Here is a 23,683-nt window from a genome sequence, read left to right as displayed (position 1 = left end):
CACCCACCCCCGTTGTCTGTTCTCTGTGTCTATTTGCTGCATCGTCTTTGTCTGCTTCTGTTGTTGTCAGCGGCACGGGAATCTGTGTTTCTTTTTTGCTGCGTCATCTTGTTGTGTCAGCTCTCCGTGTGTGCGGCACCATTCCTGGGCAGGCTGCAATTTTTTTTGCGCTGGGTGGCTCTCCTTAAGGGGTGCACTCCTTGCACGTGGGGCCCCCCTATACGGGGGACATCCCTGTGTGGCAGGGCACTCCTTGAACGCAACAGCACTGCGCATGGGCCAGCTCCACACGGGTCAAGGGGGCCTGGGGTTTGAACAGCGGACCTCCCATGTGGTAGACGGACGCCCTAACCACTGGGCCACGTCTGCTTCCCTGTTACTAGAAACTCATCCTTTAGATTTAAGATGTCAGGCTCGAAGGCAGGACGTGTCTGCATATCAATCCCACGGCTGGCTGCTCCATCAAATTATCTCCAGATCTGCTGCCCTTGAGGGCACAGTGTTTCCTGGGTGCCAGGTATGGGTCATGAAGAAAACTGTGTCTATCCTAACACCATGGGACAATTACAAAAGGGATCCCTTGCTGTGGACTAAACCTAGGTGAGATTTCCAGGCAGCAGGCTTATTTATGGCTCAGCATGACTTCTTTCCTCAAGCCCTCCCTTTTGAATGTCAAGAACCATTTTTGGAGAACCCCACCAATACCAAAGCACATTTCTTGCTTTTTTGTGGGTCTCATTCTTCTAGAATAAATTCTCTCCTCAGGAAAAAGTGGATATACCATCTAATTTTCTTTTAAACTTTTAATTTTGAAATAAGGTACTCACTCATATAGACATTGCAAACTAGTGCAGAGAGTTCTGTATCTCCTTCAGCCAACTTCCCCAGGGATTACATTTTCCATAACCCTAGTAAAATGATCAAAATCAGGAGGCTGGTGATGGTACAGTACGATTAACTAAAGAGCAGACCGTATTTGCTTGCCCCATTTAACCAGAGAAAAATCCCCATAGGGGTCCTGGGTGGGAAAAAAACAAACAGATCAGTAACTCCAGGGATACGCTTGCTATCAAGGCATTTAAAGAAGGCATTTTGTCTGGGTGGGGCTCCAGTGATATAATTAAAATAATGCTAAGGTCAAACACTTGGGTGCCTTCCAAATTTAACCTTTAGGCACAGAGTGTGTGAATGGGTCATGTTGAGACACAAGAGTGGAAATCAGGGGAGCAAGTGTAGCTCAGAGGTTTGAGTGCCCCAGTGCCACCATAAAAAAAAAAAAAGAATTAGCAATGATGTATGTGCCTAAAAGAAGGGTGGAGCTCAGAGCCTCTTAGACTTATGTAAGTTAGACATTTTTAGAGTCAGTGAAAATTTAGAGCAGATCTAACACCAAAGTAATGAAGGCTGGAAACAAGAAAGACATGAATTTCAAGAGGGAAGGGTTTCTGGGGGTTTGGTGGTAGATGGTGGATTTTAGGGAGATTCCAGTTAATTCTGTGCCTCACTGTTAACTCTGCCACTTTGCAATAATCTGAGTTTTAGAGAAAATCATCAGAAAATAATTACCCCAACTTTTTAAGAAACAATCTTGTGCGCAGCACTTTAATGTTATTAAATAAGGTATAGTCTTGTTTAATCTTCAAAACAGCACAGAAGTTAGGTAATGATTTCCCCATTCTACTCACAAGGCATTTGAGGTTTATAGGGCCAAGTGGCTTGCTTAAGATTCCCGATTTAACTAATGTGAAAGTATGAGTTTAAACCAGAATCATTCTAAAACCAGCAGCTCTTCAATTCATCTTACATGTTAGACAAAAAAAAACTTACCTTGAATTTTAAAACACATATGTCACTATTCAAATGGACTTGGGTGTAATTTGATTGATTTTGACCTTCTAAAATTATCATCTAATTTTACCAAACAGTTAACTTTAAATTCAATATTGATTCAAGGATCCATACAATAAAGTTCAGACCCATCATTAAGATTTTTCAGAACTTGTAAGGAACCTCAGTGTTTTGTAAAACCTCTGGAGTGGGTTGCAGAGGGTTTCTATATTCTTTATTGGTTTCTATTGTTTTCATAAGAACGTCAGTGACCTAAACTTTTAAACTTGAAAATCTGTCTCCTTCAAACATTTCAGACTTATGCTAAATAAGGCATCAGACAGGGAAAACCAATACTGTGTCCAAAGTAGTCATTTTTAATGATTTAATTTTCTCTTCAGGGAGTTTCAATGGGAAATCCAATCATCACTGATCTTCCAAAACAGGTTCCATTTGAACTAATCATGGGCTGATGAGGTCACAGGACCTGGGGCTGGCAGTTTCTCCAGCGCTATATAAAGAGAGGCATTGCTGCTCAGAGCAGACCTGAGAGCAGGTCCCAGGTGCTGGGACATTGAAAGCAAGGCTGGACGGAGGTGAGTCAAGGGTGGAGGCGTCTAAGGGGGCTTGGTAACTAGGGTGGATGTGGGCTTCAATTCACCAGCGTTAGCTCTGAGACCCGTGGAAGCAACGGACCACCCTCGTCCTCCAAGGATCCCACGTGTAAAATGGACGTAACGTTAGCACTCATGATGTGGTTTTTACTTTAAACCAGGTTTCCCTGGGGGACACAATTGTCCGTTGGTTGTGAACTACTGCTTTAAACAAAAATCACTGAAACGTATTAACCAATAACAAAGTGCGAGGCATATTATCAGCCTCCTCTTATTTTATCCTCAAACAATTTAAGAAGTAAGTTTTATTGGCTCCATTTTATAGAGAAGGATGTTGAGGCTTGGCAGAGCTCAGTTATTTGCTCAAGAATTTCCAGCTAATTAGAGCTAAAACATGAAATTTTAACAACCTTGAAGAGAAACAAGATTCCCCTAATGATCTGAACTATGAACAATTTGTCCATTACACATTTTAGGCTCATGTGTTCTCTTTGAGTTATTCTGTATGGCATTCGGTTTCCCTGAGGATCTTCCAAAGAAGATCCTTTTGATCCTTTTTGGGTGCTTCTAAAAAGCATCCCTGGCTTTTTATGACCCATAGGGCAAAAAATCAAACTTTTAATTACAGATCATCAGCCTTTGGGGCGGGTCAGACTCTCAGCCTGTCTCTCTGCCTGGGGCCTGCAGCCTTCACTGGTGTGGTGGATCTCCCTGGAATCGAGTGCTGAAACGTGCGCTGCTTTTACCTTTTCCTGTAGTTCTCCTGTTCGCTTAATGTGAAAGGAACACAAACGGATTAAAAATCACTTACCTAATCACTGTCTTCTTCCAGATTTCCAGGGACATGAACCCACTTTGAGTTCCCAGATGCTTTTTCTCATACCTCTATGCTTTGCAAGTGTTTTCCCACCTAGACACAGGAATCTCTGAACCCCCACCTCTTCTAGGACGGCAGTTCTCCCCTTTCCCCACTGACTTGCCGAGGACCTCCCTTCTCAAATCTTTCTCCTCTCTCCAGACCTTTGGGTTCACCCCTTCCCCATGGCTAAAAGGAAAGCAGGGTTGCATTTTTCTCATCCACTGTATGTGGAATAAAATAGATGTTTGGAGATTTTCATCGGCTCTTGCTTTTCAAAGCTAAGTTTTGGACCTCCTAAAACCTTTCTCCTAATTTCCTGTTTCCTGAAAATTTGAAAGATTATTGGATTTTAAGTGCAGTTTTCTGGGATGAGATTTCAAATATCCATTCAGGAGTTTAATTCTCTTAATTCTTTCAGTATTTTCTGTGCCCTCCCTTTTGTGGAGCACATGAATATCCTGGGGATGGGGGGAGGGAAGAAATCTTAATATTTCCCAGTATTGCTATGTCATATGGTCTTTTCAGGTGGAAAATATTTTTCTTTGCTTTTCTGCATAATTATGACCATCATGGCTTTGCTATGTGTCTTAACTGGATGGATGGGTGTAAGAACTGACATTCTTCTTAAAACAGATTTTAGGAGCTTCACGTACATCATCAGGTTTAATTTACCATAGAGAGCAATATTACCCCCAATTTACAGAAGGGAAAGCTGACCCTACTTCTGCACATTCATAGCTCAGGGTCTAGGGGCCATTCAGACACTTAAACCAGTACGTGTAGTAAAAGGTGGGCGTTGGGAGAATAACAGTGTGGATTAATTTCCACTGTACCAAATACATCAATGGGCGAGGTATCTCTGTGGGCTAAGGGATTAGAGGGGTGGGCAGGAGGAGGTGTAACAAGTTAAACTGATCTGATCCATCCTTTACTTCCTGGCAGACCTCTTTAGATAGGTCTCAATTAGATATCAGCATTTGGAAGAGATTGTAAGTATTTAATTGTACTGGAAAGAAAGTTTTCCACTCAATATGGCTACAGACCTGACAGTTTCATCATCTAAAAGAAAATCCCATGACAGCCCTGGGTCAGAGCCACCACAGTTTGTATCATCCCAAGGAACTGGTCTTGAAGAGCAAGACTGCGACTCTGAGACTTGGCACGTCAGCTTTAGAGGATTTGCCTGCCCGGAGGAGCTGGACCCCATCACGTGTCTCAGGAGACTCTCTGAGCTCTGCCATTTCTGGCTGAGGCCAGACCTCCACACCAAGGAGCAGATTCTGGATAAGCTGGTGATGGAACAGTTCATGATCTGCACGCCCCTGGAACTCCAGGTCTTAGTCAAGGAGAGTGGTGTAAAGAGTTGCAAAGACTTGGAGAATATGCTGAGAAATAACAGGACACCCAAGATGTGGGTAAGTAGGAGTCTTATGATTTGTGTAGGAAAAATAGCTGTGATGGAGGCTGCAAGGTAGATTTGGACTAGAAAGAATATGGGTTTATTCTAGGTCAGTGGTTCTCAACTGGGGAGATTTTCCCACACCCCCCTGGGATAATGTCTGGAGGCATTTTTGGTTGTAATGACAGGAGGAGGGGTGCTTCTGGCCTCTGGTGGGAAGGAGCCAAGGATACTGCTAAACATCCCCCAATGCCTGGCATAGCCCCCACAACAAAGAATTATCCAGCCCCAAACATTAATGTGCCAAGAATGCAGACCCTGTTCTAAGGCCATGTATTAGGCAAAGTAGCCCTTGGGTCATTAGCTATAATGCATTTCACCAGTAGATGGGTCAAGAGCTATTTATTGAGAATTTTCAAGGTGTGGCATTAACTCAGCACAACCAATCAAAGTGCAATGGTTAAAGATACAGTAGACAGTGTTACTATCTTCTGAAGGTTGAAGAGAATGAGCACGTGGGATCAAAGCCTGCGTTTGGTCCAAAACTGACATAAAAACCCTCATATTTGGAAACAGCGGGAGGAGAGAAAATGATGGGAGATGCATGTAAATTTGTTTACAAATGACAGAATGGATATAAAGGAAATTTATGTCTTGTTGCCAGCCTTTCATCAAAAGTGGAAATTGCTTTGGGGAACTAAGAACCATAGTTAATCTGAGATCAAAAGGAATTGCTAAAACTCAGCTGAGTGAGGCGGAAGAGCAAAACATTTGAAGCATCACTTTAGCAAGGTGTTGGATTTTCATTAAGCCACATCTCACACCTTTAGAGCTGAGTAGAAAAAAGCATACAGTAGAATTACAAATTTGGAGGAGTGCTCATCTGCTGAGGAGACAGGAAAAATGAGGAGGCATTCAGGCAGAGTAGATGACATGACCAGACTCAAGTCAGAGACATTTCCATAATAATTTAAAGGTCATCAACTTAACCTTGATTAGGATAGCAGCTCTCTAACTGGTAGCAGGGTGGTTTTGCCCTCCCTCCAGCCTGCCAGGGTCGCTGGTTCATGTCTGGGGACAGTAGGTTGTCTTGTCTGGGGAGGGGGCTGCTCCTGCCATGTGCCAGGTGGGGGCCAAGGATGCTGCTGCACACCCTCCCATGCACAGGAGAGCCCACCACAAAGTCATGCAGCCCTGAACTTCAGTAGTGTGGAGATGGGAAACTGTTCTAGGAGATGGGTGGACAAAGAGAATCTAGAGACTATTAGCACATGTGAGGCCAACATCAAGGGAAAATACTGGTAAAATATCATGCCTGTTTGGATGTGGGGAAAGAGGCAGTAGAGTGAGTTGGAAGTGGCTCTAAAAGTCTTCACTGGGGGAAGGTAAGTGGTTGGTACAGCCAAATCCAATGGCAAATCTAGAGAAAAGTGTTCCTCACAGAAAGATCCTCAAGTCCCAGCACAACATGAGATGCCATCAGCAAACCAGTTTAGATTTACCCAAAATATGCCTACATTTTTCTCTTGGGTTTGGAGACCGAGTCATTCAAATAATTACAGACTTAAGTAGCATCTCAAATATTTCAAGCTCTATGCAGTTACGGGAGATTAGAGAGGAAACCAATTTGAAAAGAACTGCTGTTTCCATGGAGCTAATTCTGTACCAAGAAAGACAAACTTTAACTACTTAGAGTCAAGTTTGAGCGTTTTGGTAGCTTGTATACAGGTGTATGAGAAAGCTACATCCAGCTTCTTATGGGGTGTCTGATTGTGTTTGTTTTCACAGTCCATAGTCTCATTGCAAGGTCAGGAATTTCTTCTGCGAAATTCAGATGTTCAAATGGCCGAATCTGAGTCCAGTGATGCGGATGATGTGAGGGCCTTATCTGGGAATTCCCCCTCCCCTGTGAGTGGGACACAGCTGGACAACAGCCAGGAGGTTTGTGGAGAGCTGCGGGAACTGCCAGAGAACAGTGAAATATCAAGAGGGCAGGTGAGTGTGTGTTGTCCTGATCTCTAGGGAGCCTGGGGAGGCAGTGAACGAGTGTAGCTGCTCCAGTAATGAGAACTTTAGCATAGGACGGGACTAGAGCAGTGGTCTCAACTGGGGTGATTTTGTCCCACAGGGCACATTTAGCAATGCCTGGAGACAGTTGGGCTTGGCTCAAATTGGGGAACTCTATTGACATTAATACTGTTAAATGTCCTACAATGCACAAAACAGCCTTCTGCAACAGAAGATGATCCCCAAATGTCAGTAGTACTGAAGTTGAGAAACCCTGACCTAGAGCCATTTTCCTGTCAGTGTCAGGGGCCAGAAGAAGTGATGGTTGTGAGAAATAGAGTTAGACAATTAAAAAGGTGAAAATGGAAAGATGTGAACCTGATGTAGAGATGTGGTGGGTACAGATTAATGACAGATTTGGAAATCAGGTGATTATGTTTATCAGATGTGAGCAGTCTGGACACATTCACAAAACTGTTATTTGAAAAGTTGTATCACATGGAGATGGTTAGCATGGGGAAAAGATGGGACAGGACTTCCCATGCCCCAATCTAGACATGTCAGTAATTACATTTGGTTGTCCATTTTCAGGGACATGGCATTCTCCTGCCAGACACCATTCCTGGGAAGGGTGAGCTGGAGGAACCTGAGCAGAAGTTGGAAGAGAACCTGATGGAAGACAGCGATGCAGCAACAATGCTTAAAACCCAAGAACCTCCTTTGCTGAAGCGTCCTGGTGAGTGTGGAGACAAAGGTTTATTTTTCTGTCATTTTCTGACTCTGTTCAATATTGATTTCCTCTTTTGACTGGTGTGTTATTCTTATTTCTCATGCTAATTGTCAGTATACACTTACTAAGCTATATATAGATATATGCATTTATATTGCATCCAGTTGGGACTCTGGTCAGACATGGGCCAGGTAAGTTGGTGCGTTCCGTGGTGTGTTGAGCTTATTAATATGTGTATGTATATCATGAAGGATTATCATATGGCAGTTGGGCCCCTGTTTATAGATGATCCTTTGCATATTTCATATTCTCTCAATTATTAACAGATGTTTAATAAATTAAATATATGGCTGTGTATTGCTTTCTTATGCTAGCTTTAATTAAGTCATTGTATCAATTTATATACATATATAGCAATCATTAGCAAGGCATTTTATTTAGCAGAATATCATCCAGCATTACATTATCTCTGGGATAGCTGACTCTCAAATGCTGAGTGTTCTCCATCTCTACCTTTCCAGAGTGTCCTACAATCGAGTCTTTTAGGCCTGTGAGGTGGATGGGAAAATCTCGGCACACGTCAATGTTTTGGCTTAAATGAGTTTGGTATCATTGAAAATATTATTATTAAATGTTATGTGTTGAATTCCTTCTTTCAGCAGATTCCGTGGGGGCAAAGGATGAGAAAAATTCCAAAGAAGGAATTTATATTAAAAATGTGAATGCTGATGTATCTCCCACCCCCGTGTTGGAGACAGAAGTTTCTATGCAGAGTGGGCACAAAGAATATTCTCCTAAGATTCTGAGATCTTTCAAGAGAAGAAAACCAGACAATACCTCCACTTCTCAAGGACAGCCTCAAGAAGAGATTACATGTACAGACCAAAATGAATTCCTAAAACAAATTGGTTTAATATCAGTTAATTCACCAAGCACTACAGGACCAACCAGCCATCTTAATGGCCAAAGTAAAGAACCAACTGGACCAATCCAGTATCAGTGTGAGGTGTGCGAGAAAAGATTCCAGTACAAGTCTCAGTTTGACATCCACCAGAGAGCACACACAGGAGAAAGACCCTTTAAGTGCAATTCCTGTGGGAAAGGCTTCATGCAGCCCTCAGACCTCAGAGTTCACCAGCGAATCCACACAGGAGAGAAGCCGTACAGATGTGAACTCTGTCACAAGGAGTTTACCCATGAGTCCACCCTGCAGGGTCACAGGAGGATCCACACAAAGGAGAAACCATTCCACTGTAAGGACTGTGGGAAATGCTTCAGCCACAAGGGGAATCTCAATGTTCACCAACGCATCCACACCGGGATCAAACCTTACAAGTGTCCCGTGTGCAGGGAAATCTTCCGTCAGCTGGGAACTTTTAAACGTCACCTAAAAATACATTCAAAAGCGACTTCTTCATGATTCCATAACCACATCCCGGTTTTCTGTGCCAAAAAGAAAGTTAGTGGTGGTTTGTCATCTACGTAATCAAGAGGAAATAATGTGTGTCAAACAAAGTACTTACAGGGCTCCTCCTCCACAGCATTAATTACCGAGATCTTTGAATAATTATTTGTTATCTAAACCTCTTGAGTGGATTTTGTTCTGTTTCATTATTTCCTATTATTTTCTTCCATCTAGGTTTGGGTTTATACTGCTCTTCTTCCAATGAATGTAAGCTTCATTAATTTTCAGTCTTTCATAATTAACTACGGCTATTTATCCTCTCATTACACCTTATTTCATCATAAAATGTAATTATAGATTTTGAAATAATTGTAGATTCACAGGAAGTTGGCAAAGATACTGCAGGGAGGTCCCCTGTGCCCTTCACCCTGATTCCCCCAAAGGTAACATCGTACTTAACTAGAGTTCACCAGTTTTTCATGCAATCAGGTGTGTGTGTGTGGCTCTGTGCAATTTTATTATGTGTGTAGATTCGTGTAACCACCCCTGCAGTGGATACAGACCTGCTCCATCACCACAAAGGCCACCTTTTTACAGTTAACCCTCCTCACTTCCAAGAGTTCCCACTCCAGAGATTCTGACTTGATTGGTTTCAGCCGAGGCCTGGGAATCAGGATTTCAAACACTCCCCATATGACCCTAATGTGCAGCAAAGTTTGAGAACTGCTGGTGTCTAGTATAACAAGGAATTTCTAGCACCTCGACTTCATTTAGTGTGACCCAGTGGTCCTCAAACTTTCATGTGCATAGATTTCACCTTGAGATCCTATTAACGTGGAGATTCAGATCCCATAGGTCTGGGGTGGGACCCGAGATTCTGCATTGCTGACAAGCTCCCAGATGCTGCTGATGCTGCTAGCCCACAGACCACAATTTCAAATCAAAATGTGGGTTTTAATCAACTGAGCAAAATCTTAAAGTCTCCTACCTACTCAAGCCAGCATGTCGATTCTTACATCTGGGAAGTACACCCAAATCCCTTAATCCTGTCTCCCACTCTGAACAGCATAGAATCTTGGGGAATTATTTTTTTTAACCCAGGACCTCACACATGGGAAGCAGGTGCTCAACCACTGAGCTACACCTGCTCCCTGACAGCATGGAATATTAATTGTTCCCACACCCACTCTTATACAATACCCTTTAATCCATTATCACATGGAAGTCATATTGCTCTTTTCTCCTTTTTTAAAGATTTATTTATTTATTTATTTCTCTCCCCCTCTCCCCACCCCAGTTGTCTGTTCTCTGTGTCTATTTGCTGTGTCTTCTTCTTTTGTCCGCTTCTGTTGTTGTCAGTGGCACAGGAATCTGTTTCTTTTTGTTGCATCATCTTGTGTCATCTCTCCGTGTGTGCGGTGCCATTCCTGGGCAGGCTGCACTTTCTTTCGCGCTGGGTGGCTCTCCTTACAGGGTGCACTCCTTGCACGTGGGGCTCCCCTACGCGGGGGACACCCCTGCGTGGCAGGGCACTGCTTGCGCGCATCAGCACTGTGCATGGGCCAGCTGCACACGGGTCAAGGAGGCCCGGGGTTTGAACTGCGGACCTCCCATGTGGTAGACGGATGCCCTAACCACTGGGCCAAGTCTGCCACCTCATATTGCTCTTTAAAATCGGTAAATCTAAGCCTGCCGTTACATATACCTTAAAGTTTTGTTTCTTTAAAGATTTATTTATTTATCCCCCCTCATTGTTTGTGCTCACTGTCTGCTTTCTGTGTCTAGTTGCTATGTGCTGTCTGTATCTACTCATCTTTAGGAGGCACTGGGAACCCAACCTGGGACCTCCCATGTGGGAGAAAGGTGCTCAATCACTTGAATCGCATCTGCTCCCTGCTTTGTTGTCTTTCTCATTGTGTTTCCTCTTTGTATCTCTTCTTACATCATCTTGTTGCATTAGCTCTCCACGCCACCCCATCATGCCAGCTCACTGTCTTGTCTTCTTTAGGAGGCACTAGGAACCGAACCCATGACCTCCCATGTGGTAGGCGGGCACCCAATTGCTTGAGCCACTTCCACTTCCCTTAAACTTTTTTTGATGGATGCCCATTCCTCTGAGTGAAAACACCAAGTGTTTAGCATGATCTGCCCCCTCTACCCCACCTGACCTGGCACAGTGACTGCCACTTCTGATGGTCCCCCAGGTACTCTCTGCTCTTCAGGTCTCCACGCCCTACACTGCCAGCTGGGTGGGGGCTTCTTCCAGGCCACTCACTTCTGAAGAGGGGCACTAGCTCAGCAGTACTGGCCTTTCCTATCTTCTCACTTACTCAACCCTGGGAAGGAGGCTTGGCTCCAATGATTGCCATGTTTCAAAGAAGAAAGGAGATGGAGAAATGCTGCAGTCAGCTCACAATAGATTGGCTCCAAGGAAAGGCAAGGCAGAACTTTACAAAATAAAGGGACAGAGAGAAAGACACAAGGGAGGAGATAGAGATGGGACCAGGAGACTCGCAGCTTCTGGAACTGAGAGACCCGACCCTAGTTTCCACATCACATTTATTGGGAACTACCAAGCAGCTGTTTGCTATTAGAATTGCAACATCTAACAATTGCAATATCTACAATAGAACAAGTGAAACATTTACAATAAGGAACAGGTAAGCCAGTTTCCCAGAACTGAGAAGCATAATCAGAACTGTCCTTTGAGGAAGCAGAAAACACAGGAATTTGCACAGGCAAAGTTGAATCAAGCAGAGGTTGACAAAGGACAGCCTGGGGCACGGTTGTAAAGAAAAAAAATGGCAAAGATGACTGCCCAACAGAAATCATTAAATGGCCATCGAAACCTACAATATTTAATATCTGATCTTTGCGGAAAAAGTTTACCACTTCTGAAATGAAGAATCAAAAAGCACAATCGACTACCTATAGAGAAAAAGAGAACTCTAAAGAATACACAGGGATGAGGAGGGGACACAGGTGAGCATCTCGGAGAAGCAGCGTGCCCCCCACCCAAATGGAATCTGGGAAAGCCATACAGTCACTAACAGGGTTTACCCACACTCACCAACAGGGCTTACCCACACTCACTAACAGGGCTTACCCACACTCACCAACAGGGTTTACCCACACTCACCAACAGGGTTTACCCACACTCACCAACAGGGCTTACCCACACTCACCAACAGGGTTTATCCACACTCACCAACAGGGTTTATCCCACACTAACAGGATTTATATTACACACTCACTAACAGGGCTTACCCACACTCACCAACAGGGCTTACCCACACTCACTAACAGGGCTTACCCACACTCACCAACAGGGCTTACCCACACTCACTAACAGGGTTTACCCACACTCACCAACAGGGTTTATCCACACTCACCAACAGGGTTTACCCACACTCACTAACAGGGTCTACCCACACTCACTAACAGGGTTTACCCACACTCACTAACAGGGTTTACCCACACTCACCAACAGGGTTTATATCACACTCACTAACAGGGTTTACCCACACTCACTAACAGGCTTTATCCCACACTCACTAAGAGGGTTTACCCACACTCACTAACAGGGTTTACCCACACTCACTAACAGGGTTTATCCCACACTCACTAACAGGGTTTATCCACACTCACTAACAGGGTTTACCCACACTCACTAACAGAATTTATCCCACACTCACTAACGGGATTTATTCCCCACACAATGAAGCGTTCTGGGGACAGCAGGGCAGGCTTCCCAAGCTGACCCATAAATGGCTTGTGGACATCAAACAGAGGCTGGCTTGGCGTTTTTATGGAACTTAGGGAGGCGTTCCTGCATTGTCTGCCTTTCCTCCAGGCCCCACGCAGAGCGCTCCAGCTACCAGCCCCTATCACCTTACTGACAGCCTGGGCTGACAGGGAAGAGCGGGGAGGGGGCTCAAAAGATAGTCGTTGTCCTGGTTCAAGTCACTGAGCAGTGTGAGCTCTTGGATCTTAGTTTTATCACCCAGACACAGCTATTTTGGCAAACAATTTCCTCAAAGTCTTATAACCAAACTGCGTGGGTGCGTTGGGGTGACACACACCTGGGAAATCTAATTGCTGCATGATTTTTCCATAAACCTGCAACTGCTGTAAAAATATTTTTAAAAATAATTTCAAAATGTTATTACACCGGATTCAATGCCTCAGTGTTTCTGCATCTGCAGAATGGGCATAAGTTAGCACCCTCCTTCTCTGTTCTTGAAAGGATTAACGATTTACTTCACCTAAAGTCCTTAACTTAGGAGCTCAATGAATGTAACAAAGCCAGCAAAACTCGTTAATAACGCTTCTTCGGAGACAAGTGTTTTTAGGGGTAGCAGATTTTCAGTTTTTATTGCGTCTACTAGTGACCTGTTTCAAAATCTGCCTTGAGCTGGGGTCAGGCTATAATTTAAAAACTAACTATTTGATATAATAAACTTATACCTTAATAGCCACAGAGTAGTAGATTGACTGAAAATTGGAATGAACAAATGAATGCATACTTCATGAATTGAGTAGGGTGTGGTGACAAAAGACTGTTGGAATAATGGATATGGGCTATAATTTAACATGCACGAATTTAAACATGGATCACAATCAGAAAAATTGTTAAGATATTGTGTAGAAGATAAGGAAAACGCGTGGAATATAATACAGGAAATTAAATAAAATTCTTTGCTACTTCTGAAAAAAAAAAAAAAAAAAAACCTAACAAGGTACATGCCATTTTTTTTTTAAAGTCAGCTCTCAACATCAAATAACATGATTCCGAGTCTTTATTTCGCCCAGGGAGGGTGCAGTCCTCTTGGGAGAGGGTGAAGCCTCTGCTTCTTCCCAGACAGCCAAGGGGACGCCAAGGGCGCTGGCCAGGTCGGAAGCAGAAGCGCCTCCAGCACCCCGCACTGGCCACGCGCGGTGGTGCGTCCACTTGGAAGGAGGCCTGCGGGCTGCGTGATGGCAGAGCGGGCCCCGGGGGGTGGGGGGCAAATGGCTGAAGCTCCTTCCCCGAAGGGTGGGTTTGGAGCAGAGAGGCTCAAGCGCAGCTCCTTTCCCCAGGAGCCGCTGCCCAGCACCACCAGGACTTGCTCTGCTCCGCACCTTGCGAGGCCCCAGTCCAGCACTGCCTGTTGCATAATTCTAATTCTGGAGTTTTGCATGTAGAAATCCACTTGCATGCCAATCGGTAGCAATGGCCCAGGATCTGTTCTTTTTGTCGTCGTTAAAAGTAATAGAGGAGATAGGGAGCAAGAGTGCTCTGTGGCTGAGGGCATATACTAATTTTATTTTATTATTTTGGGTTTTTAAAAAAAGCAATTTTATTGATACATAATAATAAAGCATAAATCCATCCAAGGTGTACAGTCAATGGTATTTAGTGTAATCACATAGTGGTGCATTCATCACTTCAGTCATTATTAGAGCATTTGCGTTATTTCAATAATAATAATAATAATAATAATAAACAGGCAAAAAAGCCCCTCATTACATCTCTTTATCCTTTTCCTATTGTACAAAGTTGCTATTCTGTTTCTGTCTCTCTAGCTTATTTGTATTTATATTTTGTAAAAGCAGTCTTAGATATGCAATATACATATAAGGCTGTAAAGCTTTGGAAATGAATAGAACTGGTGAAAGTACATCATAGTGTTTGTATCTAGCAGAGCTATTATATGTGTATGACAGTGGTTGAAAAAAGTCTAAGGACATGTATATTACTAAAAGGAAAGGTAAAGCATGGAACTTGGGACTGTATACATGGTGAACCCTCATGTGAAATCCAAGTATGGGTGATATAGCATATATAAGAGGACAGGTGTTTTTAACCACTAGGCTACATTGACACTCCAAAAAAGTTTTAAGAACGAGGATTTAAATGATTACATTAGCCAGAGTTGCTTTGGGGTAGATTAATTCTCTGTCTAAATACCTAGGATTACATGATCAGGCAATGAAGAAATAGCATTTTAAAATGTCTGCGAGTGGCCCAAGGTGAGTGTTTTAAACATGTAATGGGCACAGGAGAGCAGAGAACACACGTATGCTGTGTGGAGTTTTCTTCTCAACGTTTCTATTCAGGCTTTCTTCTCCATTGTCCCCTAAAACGGCTCTGCCCTGGCATGAGCCTTTTGTGGACCCCAGGAAATCCTGTTCTGAAAGTGAAGCCATTGCCTTGCTGGCTTCAGGGAGCCTTTGGATTGGATTCAGTTAAGGGGCCTTTTGATTAGATTCAGTTAAGGGGCCTTTTGATTAACTCATTCCTTTTGATTAGCTTGCAGCACCCAGGTGGGTCGTGGTCCCTCACTGGAGTCCTACATAAATCGAGGACAGGGAAGAGCTGCCGCTTCACCTGCCGTGTGAGGACTCCAGTGTCCACAGCTGCAGAGACACAGACACCCCCAGAGGCTGCGAGAGGGCGGGGGCTGGAATCCACGGAACAGCCACAGCTGGAGCAGCGGGAAGAGAGAGGGAGAGAGGAGCCCGTGCCTGGGGCCCGCGGCTGAGCTGGGGAGAAGGGGGCCTGGAGGAGGCCGAGGAGAGCAGCCCTGGGCCTCCCCGCGGGGCTGCAGCCAGGCGGCCGCGGCTCTGATGGCGCCTTGACGTCCACAGCCTCAGAGCTGGAAGCTTTCACCCGAATAAGTCCCCGTCACAACAGGCTCCCCTTCAGGAAGTTCGCACTGGCAGCCTTCAGCAAACCAAGACGGCTCTGAACAGTCGAGGGGACTCCAGCTGGCCGAGGCCACTTCCCAGGCCTCTCCTGCCTCAGCCGCAGCCCCGCCGGGGGTCGACGGCCCCTTCCTCTCAGGACCCCTCGTCCTCTGAATGGAGGGGCACACTGACTTTATTTTCCTTCTCACTGGCTTCTCTCTGCCTCCTTTCTCTTGCCTCCCCCTCTTCCACCAGACCCAGAAATAGCGGAAGGTGCTAGTTATGCAGTAAAAACATCACATTGTCAGAGGGAAGGTTTTTTAAAGATTGTTTAAGCAACACTCATATGGAGCAATTAGAAAATATAAAGAAAAATAAAATAATTTAAAACACACACATTGCCAATACCTAGAGGAGAAAAAAAGAAAAAAGAAGGAAAAAAAGCAACATCTCAGCTTAGGTCAGGAGGGACAGGAAACCGGAGGGGACCAGGTGTCAGCGGCAAGGCTGGGCACTGGGGCTTCGTATTTCGTACCATGATCCCTTCCAGGGCTGAGTGGCGGGAACAGACACTGATCAGGGTCATCAAGGGGCCCCATTCTCCAGAGAAACCCTCCTGGCTTCCTATTTTTTTTTTATTTTTTTTATTTTATAATGACTTTTAGAATAGTCTCACGTTTAGGGGAGCAGTTATTCTTGTGTTTATAATATCAATGACTTTTGCTCATTGAGGATTGATTCCTACGGTGTTTTCTGTTATTTAATTTGATCTTGAGTAGAAGTTATATTTTTGTTAATATTGTTACCGGATTTTATCAGGTTCTTGGCTATGCGCAGAAATGAATGGCAAGAGCACACTGGGTGAGTTAGGTCAGTAATTTATTCAGGTATGGAGGGAAGAGAAATGGGAGAAAATAACAGATCAGGGGTCCCAGGTAGAGAGGAAGGGGGTGAAAAGGGATAAAGAGAGCTGATTTACAAGCTATAATTTCCACATTATAGATTATAAATGCCCAGGTTTACTTGTGTGGCTATGTGGCAGAGGAAAAATGGTGAGAGTGGCACACAGAGGGCAGGAATGGGTCCAGAGGCAAGAGAGCAGGGGGAGAGCCTGACTCCCTATTTTTGTTTCATTTTTTTTTAAGGTTTATTTTTTATTTCTTCCCCCTCCCCCCCCTGAAGTTGTCTGCTCTCTGTGTCCATTCGCTGTGTGTTCTTCTGTGTCCGCTTGTATTCTTGTCAGTGGCACCGGGAGTCTTTCTGTTGTGTCATCTTGCCGCGTCAGCTCTCTGCGTGTGCGGCACCACTAGCGGGCAGGAGGTGCTTTTTCGAATGGGGCAGTTCTCCTTTCGGGGCACACTCCTTGCGCGTGGGGCTCCCCTATGTGGGGGACACCCCTGCGTGGCAGGGCACTCCTTGAGCGCATCAGCACTGCGCGTGGCCCAGCTCCACACGGGTCAGGGCCCTGGGCTTGACCCCTGGACCTTCCACATGGTAGGTGGATGCTCTATCAGTGCAGCCACATCTGCTTCCCCTTCCTATCTTTAGATGGCAGGGAAGTTGGGAAGTAGACGAGTGACTTACCGAGGGTCCTGGAGAGTCGGGACCAGGAGCCACGAGCTGTGAGCAGGCAGGGAGGACGCGGGTCAGTGCTCAGGAGGGAGGTCGTGGTCCAAGGTCCACAGGGGAAGGGGTGGCAAGACGTGGGGTCAGCGCCCAGGGCGTCATCGCAAGAAACCACGTACCTGGGGTCAAGACCAGGACAAACGTGAGAGCAAGGGGATTCCAGACGATGGGCCTAGTCTGAGCCTGCCCTGGATGTGCCGTCAGGACAGATCCAGAGCTCTCTGGGGCCTCTAGAGCAGCGGGGCTCCAGAGCTGCGGCACCTGGGTGGGCCTGGCCAGCTCTCCTCTCACCGGCTGTGTGGCCCTGGGAATGCTCGGAACCTCTCTGGGCCTCCTGCAAACAGGTATGAGGCTGGGCCCCACGCCTGATTCAAAGCAGGGGCGACGTGAAGGTCCCTCAGCACTATGGGTGCTGACAGCGAGGACCCGGCTCCTTCCTGCACCAGCCCAGAACCTCTGGCCTGCTGGACACTGGCCCGAGCGGGCCAAGCCATGACCTAAAGGGCCCAGGGCCCCCTGTGGAGCAGTGTCCTCACAGCTCGGGGGAGTGTCGGGCACTGGAGTCACAACACGGCATGGTCAAGTCCAGGTCCCTTGTCAGCGGGGTCGGAGCACAAGCCATAGTGAGTCGGGGGCTTCGTTCCTACGACTGGTGTCCCTAAGAAAGGAATAGGGGACAGGGGAGTGGGAGCCGGAGGTGGACACAGAAGAAACCACCACGGAGAAAATGAGCAGCCTCGGGGGCCCAGGGCTGCTCTGCTCTTACAGCCCCTTTCAAAGTCTCAGTCCCCCTAAAGTGTTCCCAGTTATCCACTCCCACACTTCTCTCTCGCCATGGCCCAAGGCTGTTTCCCCCTTTGGAGTGTTCTCTCCCCACAGAGAAGCTGCTGTTTTGCCCGCTTGCCCCGAGGGCCTGGTAATGTCCCTCCTCACAGCCTGCCAGGAGAGACGGAGAGCACGGCTTGTCCTCTGCTTCAGAGGCCCTGAGAGGTCCTTAGAGTTTTAATGAGCCCAGAGTGCGCAGCTCAGCCTCTGCACCCGGAGACGCCAAACTGTCACCAGAAAGTTAACTCCGAGGATCTGGAAAACTGTGTTTATCAGTTGCCTGCCTCGGGGGGCCTTGTGCTTCAAAGCTTATTGAAAAACAATAATTACCTCTGCTTCTCATCATGGAAACTATGTGTTTATTCAATAAATTTGGAAAATCCAGGAAAAGGATAATGGAGACTATATAAGACCTCTGTAACCCACCGTGTAAAGACAAGCAGCTTTAGGACTTAGTGTGTGTCCTGAGAGTTTTCCTATGTAAATGTGAACAAATAAACCAATAAATACCATTTAAGTCTAAATCTATATAATTATATCTATCTATGAACCTCAATGTTTATAGTTTGTAGATTTATAAATATAAATGTATTTTCATACACATTTGTTAAAGACCAATTATAAATGTATGCTTTAAAATGCAAAACAATGGGGGGAGGGCACGAAGAGACTTAAACACAGACATGATTAGATTTTCGTTTAAAACAAACCAAAGGGCCTGGAGGCGAGTTTGGAGACAGACATGGGTCACTTGCTGTCTGCAGCCCGCAGAGGGGAGGCACAGGCAATGGAGAGGAGAGAAGAGTGGAGAAGGATTCAGAGAGGGAAGGGCAGGGGCCGTGGAGGATCATCGGCTGCAGATGGAGGTGAAGGAAAGCAAACGGGTGGTTTTAGGAGGGTGGTGGACATCACCAAGAGGGAGGCCCGAGAGAAGAAGGGGGTGAAGAGGAAGAGATTGCGGGGTGTCCCGGAGGTGGGGTAGCAGGTCAGGGCTCTGGGCTGCATCCCGACTCACCCTCGTCTCTAGAGGGGTCGGTTAGCACCGAGGGGCTGAAGACAGTGCAGAGAGCAGAGCTGGGCTCCAGGGGGAGGCCCAGGGGTGCTCGTGGAGGCTGGGAGGACACGGAGGGGGAGGTGGAACTGCAGGGTGCCTCTTAGGACAGGGACGTGGGGGTGGAGATGAAAGAAGAGGCTCAGGTGACGTTCAGAAGGTCGAATCCCTGGGACCGGGTGACTGATCAAGGCTGGGAAGAGAGCAAAGGGGGCGGGGGGTGCCCCCGAGGGCTGGTCTCGGTGTTCTTGGAGAGGACGTCATGGAGGACACGAGCACTTGCTCCCTGGGCTGTGGCCTGCAGGGCCCCCAGGGCTACACAGGCCGTGCACGTGCTGGAACTAGGCGCCCCTGTTCTCAGCTGCCTGGCGAGCTGGCCGCCTCCTCTCCTGCCTCCCCCATCCCCCTTGACCTTCCTGGATGCAGGCCCGGGTGAAATGGAGGCCACAGGAAGGCTTCAGAAAGCTTGCCGCACAGCCCTTGGTGCTGCCCCAGGGGCTGCGGGAGCAGTTTCAGGGCCATCAGCCCACCTTTCTGTGGCCTAGAGGTGCCAGCCCTGTGTGGGCTTGGGGGCACAGAGGGGCCCCTGAACCCTGCTCTCAACACCTCCCTGGTCAAATGGGAGTGACAGACACACAGACACCTGCCGTGTTTTCCAAAGATGGTTGCGAGGCACTCTTATCGCACAGACTCCACACTCACCAGCTCACCATCAAAAAATGGAGTCCATTTCCTTTCCCTTTCAAGTCACAGAGTTGCGGCTCACCTGTCTCTGAGGAAATGTGGCAGCCGTGACCTTGCATGGCTTCTGAGGGCAGGTCAGCAGGGGCAATCCAACCTTCCCTCACTTGAGGTGGAGGCCAGACTGCCCTGAGCTGACAAGTGCCCTGAGGCCGCCATGCTGGGAGGAAGCCCAACTCCCCATTCCACAGGGAGAGGCCCTGAGGACAGGCCAGGCAGCCCCCAGATGCGTCACCTGCTGTGAGACCCCGAGGAAGAACCACCCACCTGAGCCCTCCCCTAAATTCCTGACCCAGAGAAACCATGAAAGAGAGTGAAATGAGGTTGTTTTAAGCCACCTCATTTAGCAGCAATAGGTAATGGGAGCAGCATCGAATCTGCACCCCCTGTGTATCCAAAACCACTCTCTGCCTCTACTTACCTCGCTCCCCTTGGGATTTCCCTGTGAGATTCAAGCTCCAGAATACAGCCAACATTCTCCTTTGGAATTAGTCCCTGGGAGTGAATCACACACCTGGCCTCACCTCCCACCTCACACTTACTCTTTCCGGCCTCTCTGCTTCTTCTGTTTGTGCGAAGTGGTGAAATCCAAGAAGGTATGAGCATGGATGCATACTCAAAATTTCGGTGGCTGAAAATTCATTTTTTCAGTGGCTAAAAATGACCTTTAAAAGACTTTCATGGGAAGCGGATTTGGCTCAACCGATAGAGTGTCCACCTACCACATAGGAGGCCCATGGTTCAAACCCAGGGCCTCCTGGCCCATGTGGTGAGCTGGCCCATGCCCAGTGCTGATGTGCACAAGAAGTGCTGAGCCACACAGGGGTATCCTCCACGTAGGGGAGCCCCATGCTTAAGCAGTGCACCCCTCAAGGAGAGCCGCCCTGCATGAAAAAAAGTGCAGCCTGCCCAGGAGTGGCACCGCAAGCATGGAGAGCTGATGCAGCTAGATAACGCAACAACAAAGAGACACAGATTCCCAGTGCCGCTGACAAGAATGCAGGTAGACACAGAAGAACACACAGTGAATGGACACAGAGAGCAGACAACAGGGGTGGGGGGAAGGGGAGAGAAGGAAAAAATATCTTAGAAAAAAAGACTTTCATATATATAAGAGACTTTATTTTTTATTTTTTTAAGATTTATTTATTTATTTCTCTCCCCTTACCCCCCACCCCGGTTGTCTGTCCTCTGTGTCTATTTGCTGTGTGTTCTTTGTTGTCAGCGGCACAGGAATCTGTGTTTCTTTTTGTTGCATCATCTTGTTGTGTCAGCTTTCCGTGTGTGCAGTGTCACTCCTGGGCAGGCTGCACTTTCTTTCGCGCTGGGCGGCTCTCCTTACGGGGTGCACTCCTTGCGCGTGGGGCACCCCTACACGGGGGACACCCCTGCGTGGCAGGATACTCCTTGCGCGCATCAGCACTGTGCGTGGGCCAGCTCCACACGGGTCAAGGAGGCCTGGGGTTTGAACCGCGGACCTCCCATATGGTGGGCGGACGCCCTAACCACTGGGCCAAGTCCGCTTCCCTATAAAAGACTTTAAAAATAGGTTTCTCCTTCTATTTGCAGAAAAAAACTGTAAGGTGTGTGTGTAGGCTGCTTAATCGCTGAATATCTTTACCTATAGGTCTCGCATTGACGACATTACCCATCAATAATCTACCTACTTAAAGGCCCCCGTTTGAACTCTCATGCTTTGAAGACCCATCCATTCTTGCAGAAGATAGCATTGAAAGTGCCGCTTTTCCTTTCTGTGTGATCTCTGTTGGCGGCATGCTGGAATTATTTTAGTTAATTCATTTTAGGCAGAATATTTATTATTACTGTGGATCCAGTTGTCAGGTTATCAGTTCAGTTATCAGCACTTTGAAGAAATAAATTTTGAGGAGGTATGGAAGGACATTTTGTAAAATGTCTCAGTGAGGCTCACGACTTACTTTGAGCAAGTAGGAGTTTTAAGTACAGTGTTAAAAATTGGCATTGGACTATTAAGAGAATTACCAGAGAGTGAAAGACACTGAGTGTGCCAAATAAAATCCAGAGAGCTGGCTGACTTCACAATGTGCTCCATGAACAAGTTAAGTAAGAGAGAGGGACTGCCATCCCACATTTGAAAAGGTTCAGGAGCCAAAACGAGAAGACCTTTGCCCCCACACCTTCCCATGAGCTCACTCAGTTCCACTGCACCCCCCACCTTCTTTCTGCCCTTCACAGTCTTCCTACTCTTTTCTGCCTCAGGGCCTTAGCATGAGTTGTTCCTCTGTCTTAGTGACTCTTGCCCCAGAGTTCACTGTTCAGATCTAAGTCAAACAGTCGCCTGTTCCCTGAGTTCTTCTCCTGACAACTCCACAAAGCAGTGTCCCATTCAGCATGCACCAGTACCTGAAGTCACGACTTTTTGATAATATTGCTCTTCATCTCTCCACATGAGAACATAAACTCCTTAGGACTGGAGGAAGGGCACCCAGCACCTGGACCACTGGGAGGACGCTGTGCATAGGAGGTTCTCTCTTCAGCTTTGCAGCAACCTGCGATGGAGATGGCCTGGTGTGCAGCTTAGAGCAGCCCTGTCCAATATGGCAGCCACAGCCATGTGGGGCTACTTCAGCTTAAGTTAGGATGGCTAAAATCAAATAAAAGGATAACTTCCATTCCTCATTTCAAGTGCTCAGTATCTGTACGTGGCTCGTGGCTGCCATATTGCGCAGCACAGGTCTAGAACATTCCTATCTCCCAGAAGGTTCTACTGGCTTAGGGCAGGGGCTGCAGAGTCAGTATTTGCCACAAATCCTGGTCTTGCCGATTGCTAGCTACATGACATCATGCAAGAAACTGGGTCTCAGTTTCTTCATCTATAAAGTGGTGCGGATAATGTTTATCTCTAAGGGCTGGATGAGATACTGTATGTAAAGGCACTTAGAAGATCACCTGGCACTTAGTAAATGCTATAAAAAGTATTAGCTATGGCTTCAGTTTTGAAAGGGGACAGAGGTCCACCAGTGCTATATGATGGAAAACACCAGGACCGCTGCCTTTAAATGTCAACACACTGGGACTGTCACCTGCCAATGGCAAGTGAAGTTACGGATGACTTGAAATACCAAAAAAGGAAATATGATGACTGTACCATGGTGCTTCTGTATCGTTTTTTAACTTGTAACTCCTGAGCCAGATGTGGAATTGTTAGCTTGGTATTAAGAGAAGAAAATGTCACTACCTCTCACATTAGGCTAATATAATTCTAATAGCTAAAGTTTTCTAGCTAAAATAAGCTTGAGTTTACATGACTTATAAATGTTTGATGAGAATTTTTAAACCTTTGTAACATTTCCAAATATGAGAGGAAAGGTCATAGATGTTTATAAAGAGAGGGTTTCATTACAATATATTTACTTTTTTTACCTCTCTGTTTTGTGATGCATCTTTCCTCAAATATTTAGATGGTCTAGACTTAGCCCATCTCAATTCCTTTTCCAGAGAAAAATTAATTTTCTTTTAGTGGGAGTTCTAAATGGAAATTCGATTTCAGAATGGTAGATGGAAATAGACCTGAGCAGTGTTGTATTGGTACATATGAAAATGAACCAAATTCTAACTTTTCTCATACTTAATTCCAAGGAAAGGCATCATGGGCAAGGAAAGGCATCATGGATTTCTGGAAGAGATAAATATATAAGAACTTCTTAACTATCTAAATATATATTTTTAAACTTAACTTTCAGCTTTTCTACATTTAAGTAAAATGGTTAGGCTCATAATGAAAATGTAAATTTTCTGGAGGAACAGAATTTAAGACTTAACCATGTTTGATATATTTTAGTGAAATCAAAGAAACAAAGTTCAGTTCACATTTCACTCAAACTATATACTTATTGATTTTGGAGAGAAATATGGCAAATGAGGAAAAGTCTATATGAAGCAACTTGAGTA

The 23,683-nt window shown here is 46.0% G+C and overlaps 1 protein-coding gene across 1 annotated transcript; it reads left to right on the top strand.

The window, feature by feature from the left end:
- The first annotated feature begins 4,331 nt into the window (after nt 1-4,331).
- On the top strand, nt 4,332-8,856 carry LOC131274183 (zinc finger and SCAN domain-containing protein 5B-like). The gene is made up of 3 exons (XM_058279183.1): nt 4,332-4,715; nt 6,488-6,694; nt 8,431-8,856. The coding sequence occupies exons 1-3, from the start codon at nt 4,332-4,334 to the stop codon at nt 8,854-8,856; spliced, it is 1,017 nt and encodes a 338-aa protein (XP_058135166.1).
- The last annotated feature ends 14,827 nt before the right edge of the window (nt 8,857-23,683 follow it).

The sequence above is a fragment of the Dasypus novemcinctus genome, chromosome 18, assembly GCF_030445035.2.
Source record: "Dasypus novemcinctus isolate mDasNov1 chromosome 18, mDasNov1.1.hap2, whole genome shotgun sequence".
Lineage (NCBI taxonomy): Eukaryota > Metazoa > Chordata > Mammalia > Cingulata > Dasypodidae > Dasypus > Dasypus novemcinctus.
This window is presented reverse-complemented; position numbering and strand designations above follow the sequence as displayed.

Excerpts from the sequence above, each read along its gene's own strand:
- LOC131274183 (XM_058279183.1), top strand. The coding sequence starts at position 4,332 with ATGGCTACAGACCTGACAGTTTCATCATCTAAAAGAAAATCCCATGAC. Across the intron at positions 4,716-6,487 it reads ACAGGACACCCAAGATGTGG|TCCATAGTCTCATTGCAAGG; the intron begins GTAAGTAGGAGT and ends TTGTTTTCACAG. Across the intron at positions 6,695-8,430 it reads GTGAAATATCAAGAGGGCAG|TATCAGTGTGAGGTGTGCGA; the intron begins GTGAGTGTGTGT and ends GGACCAATCCAG.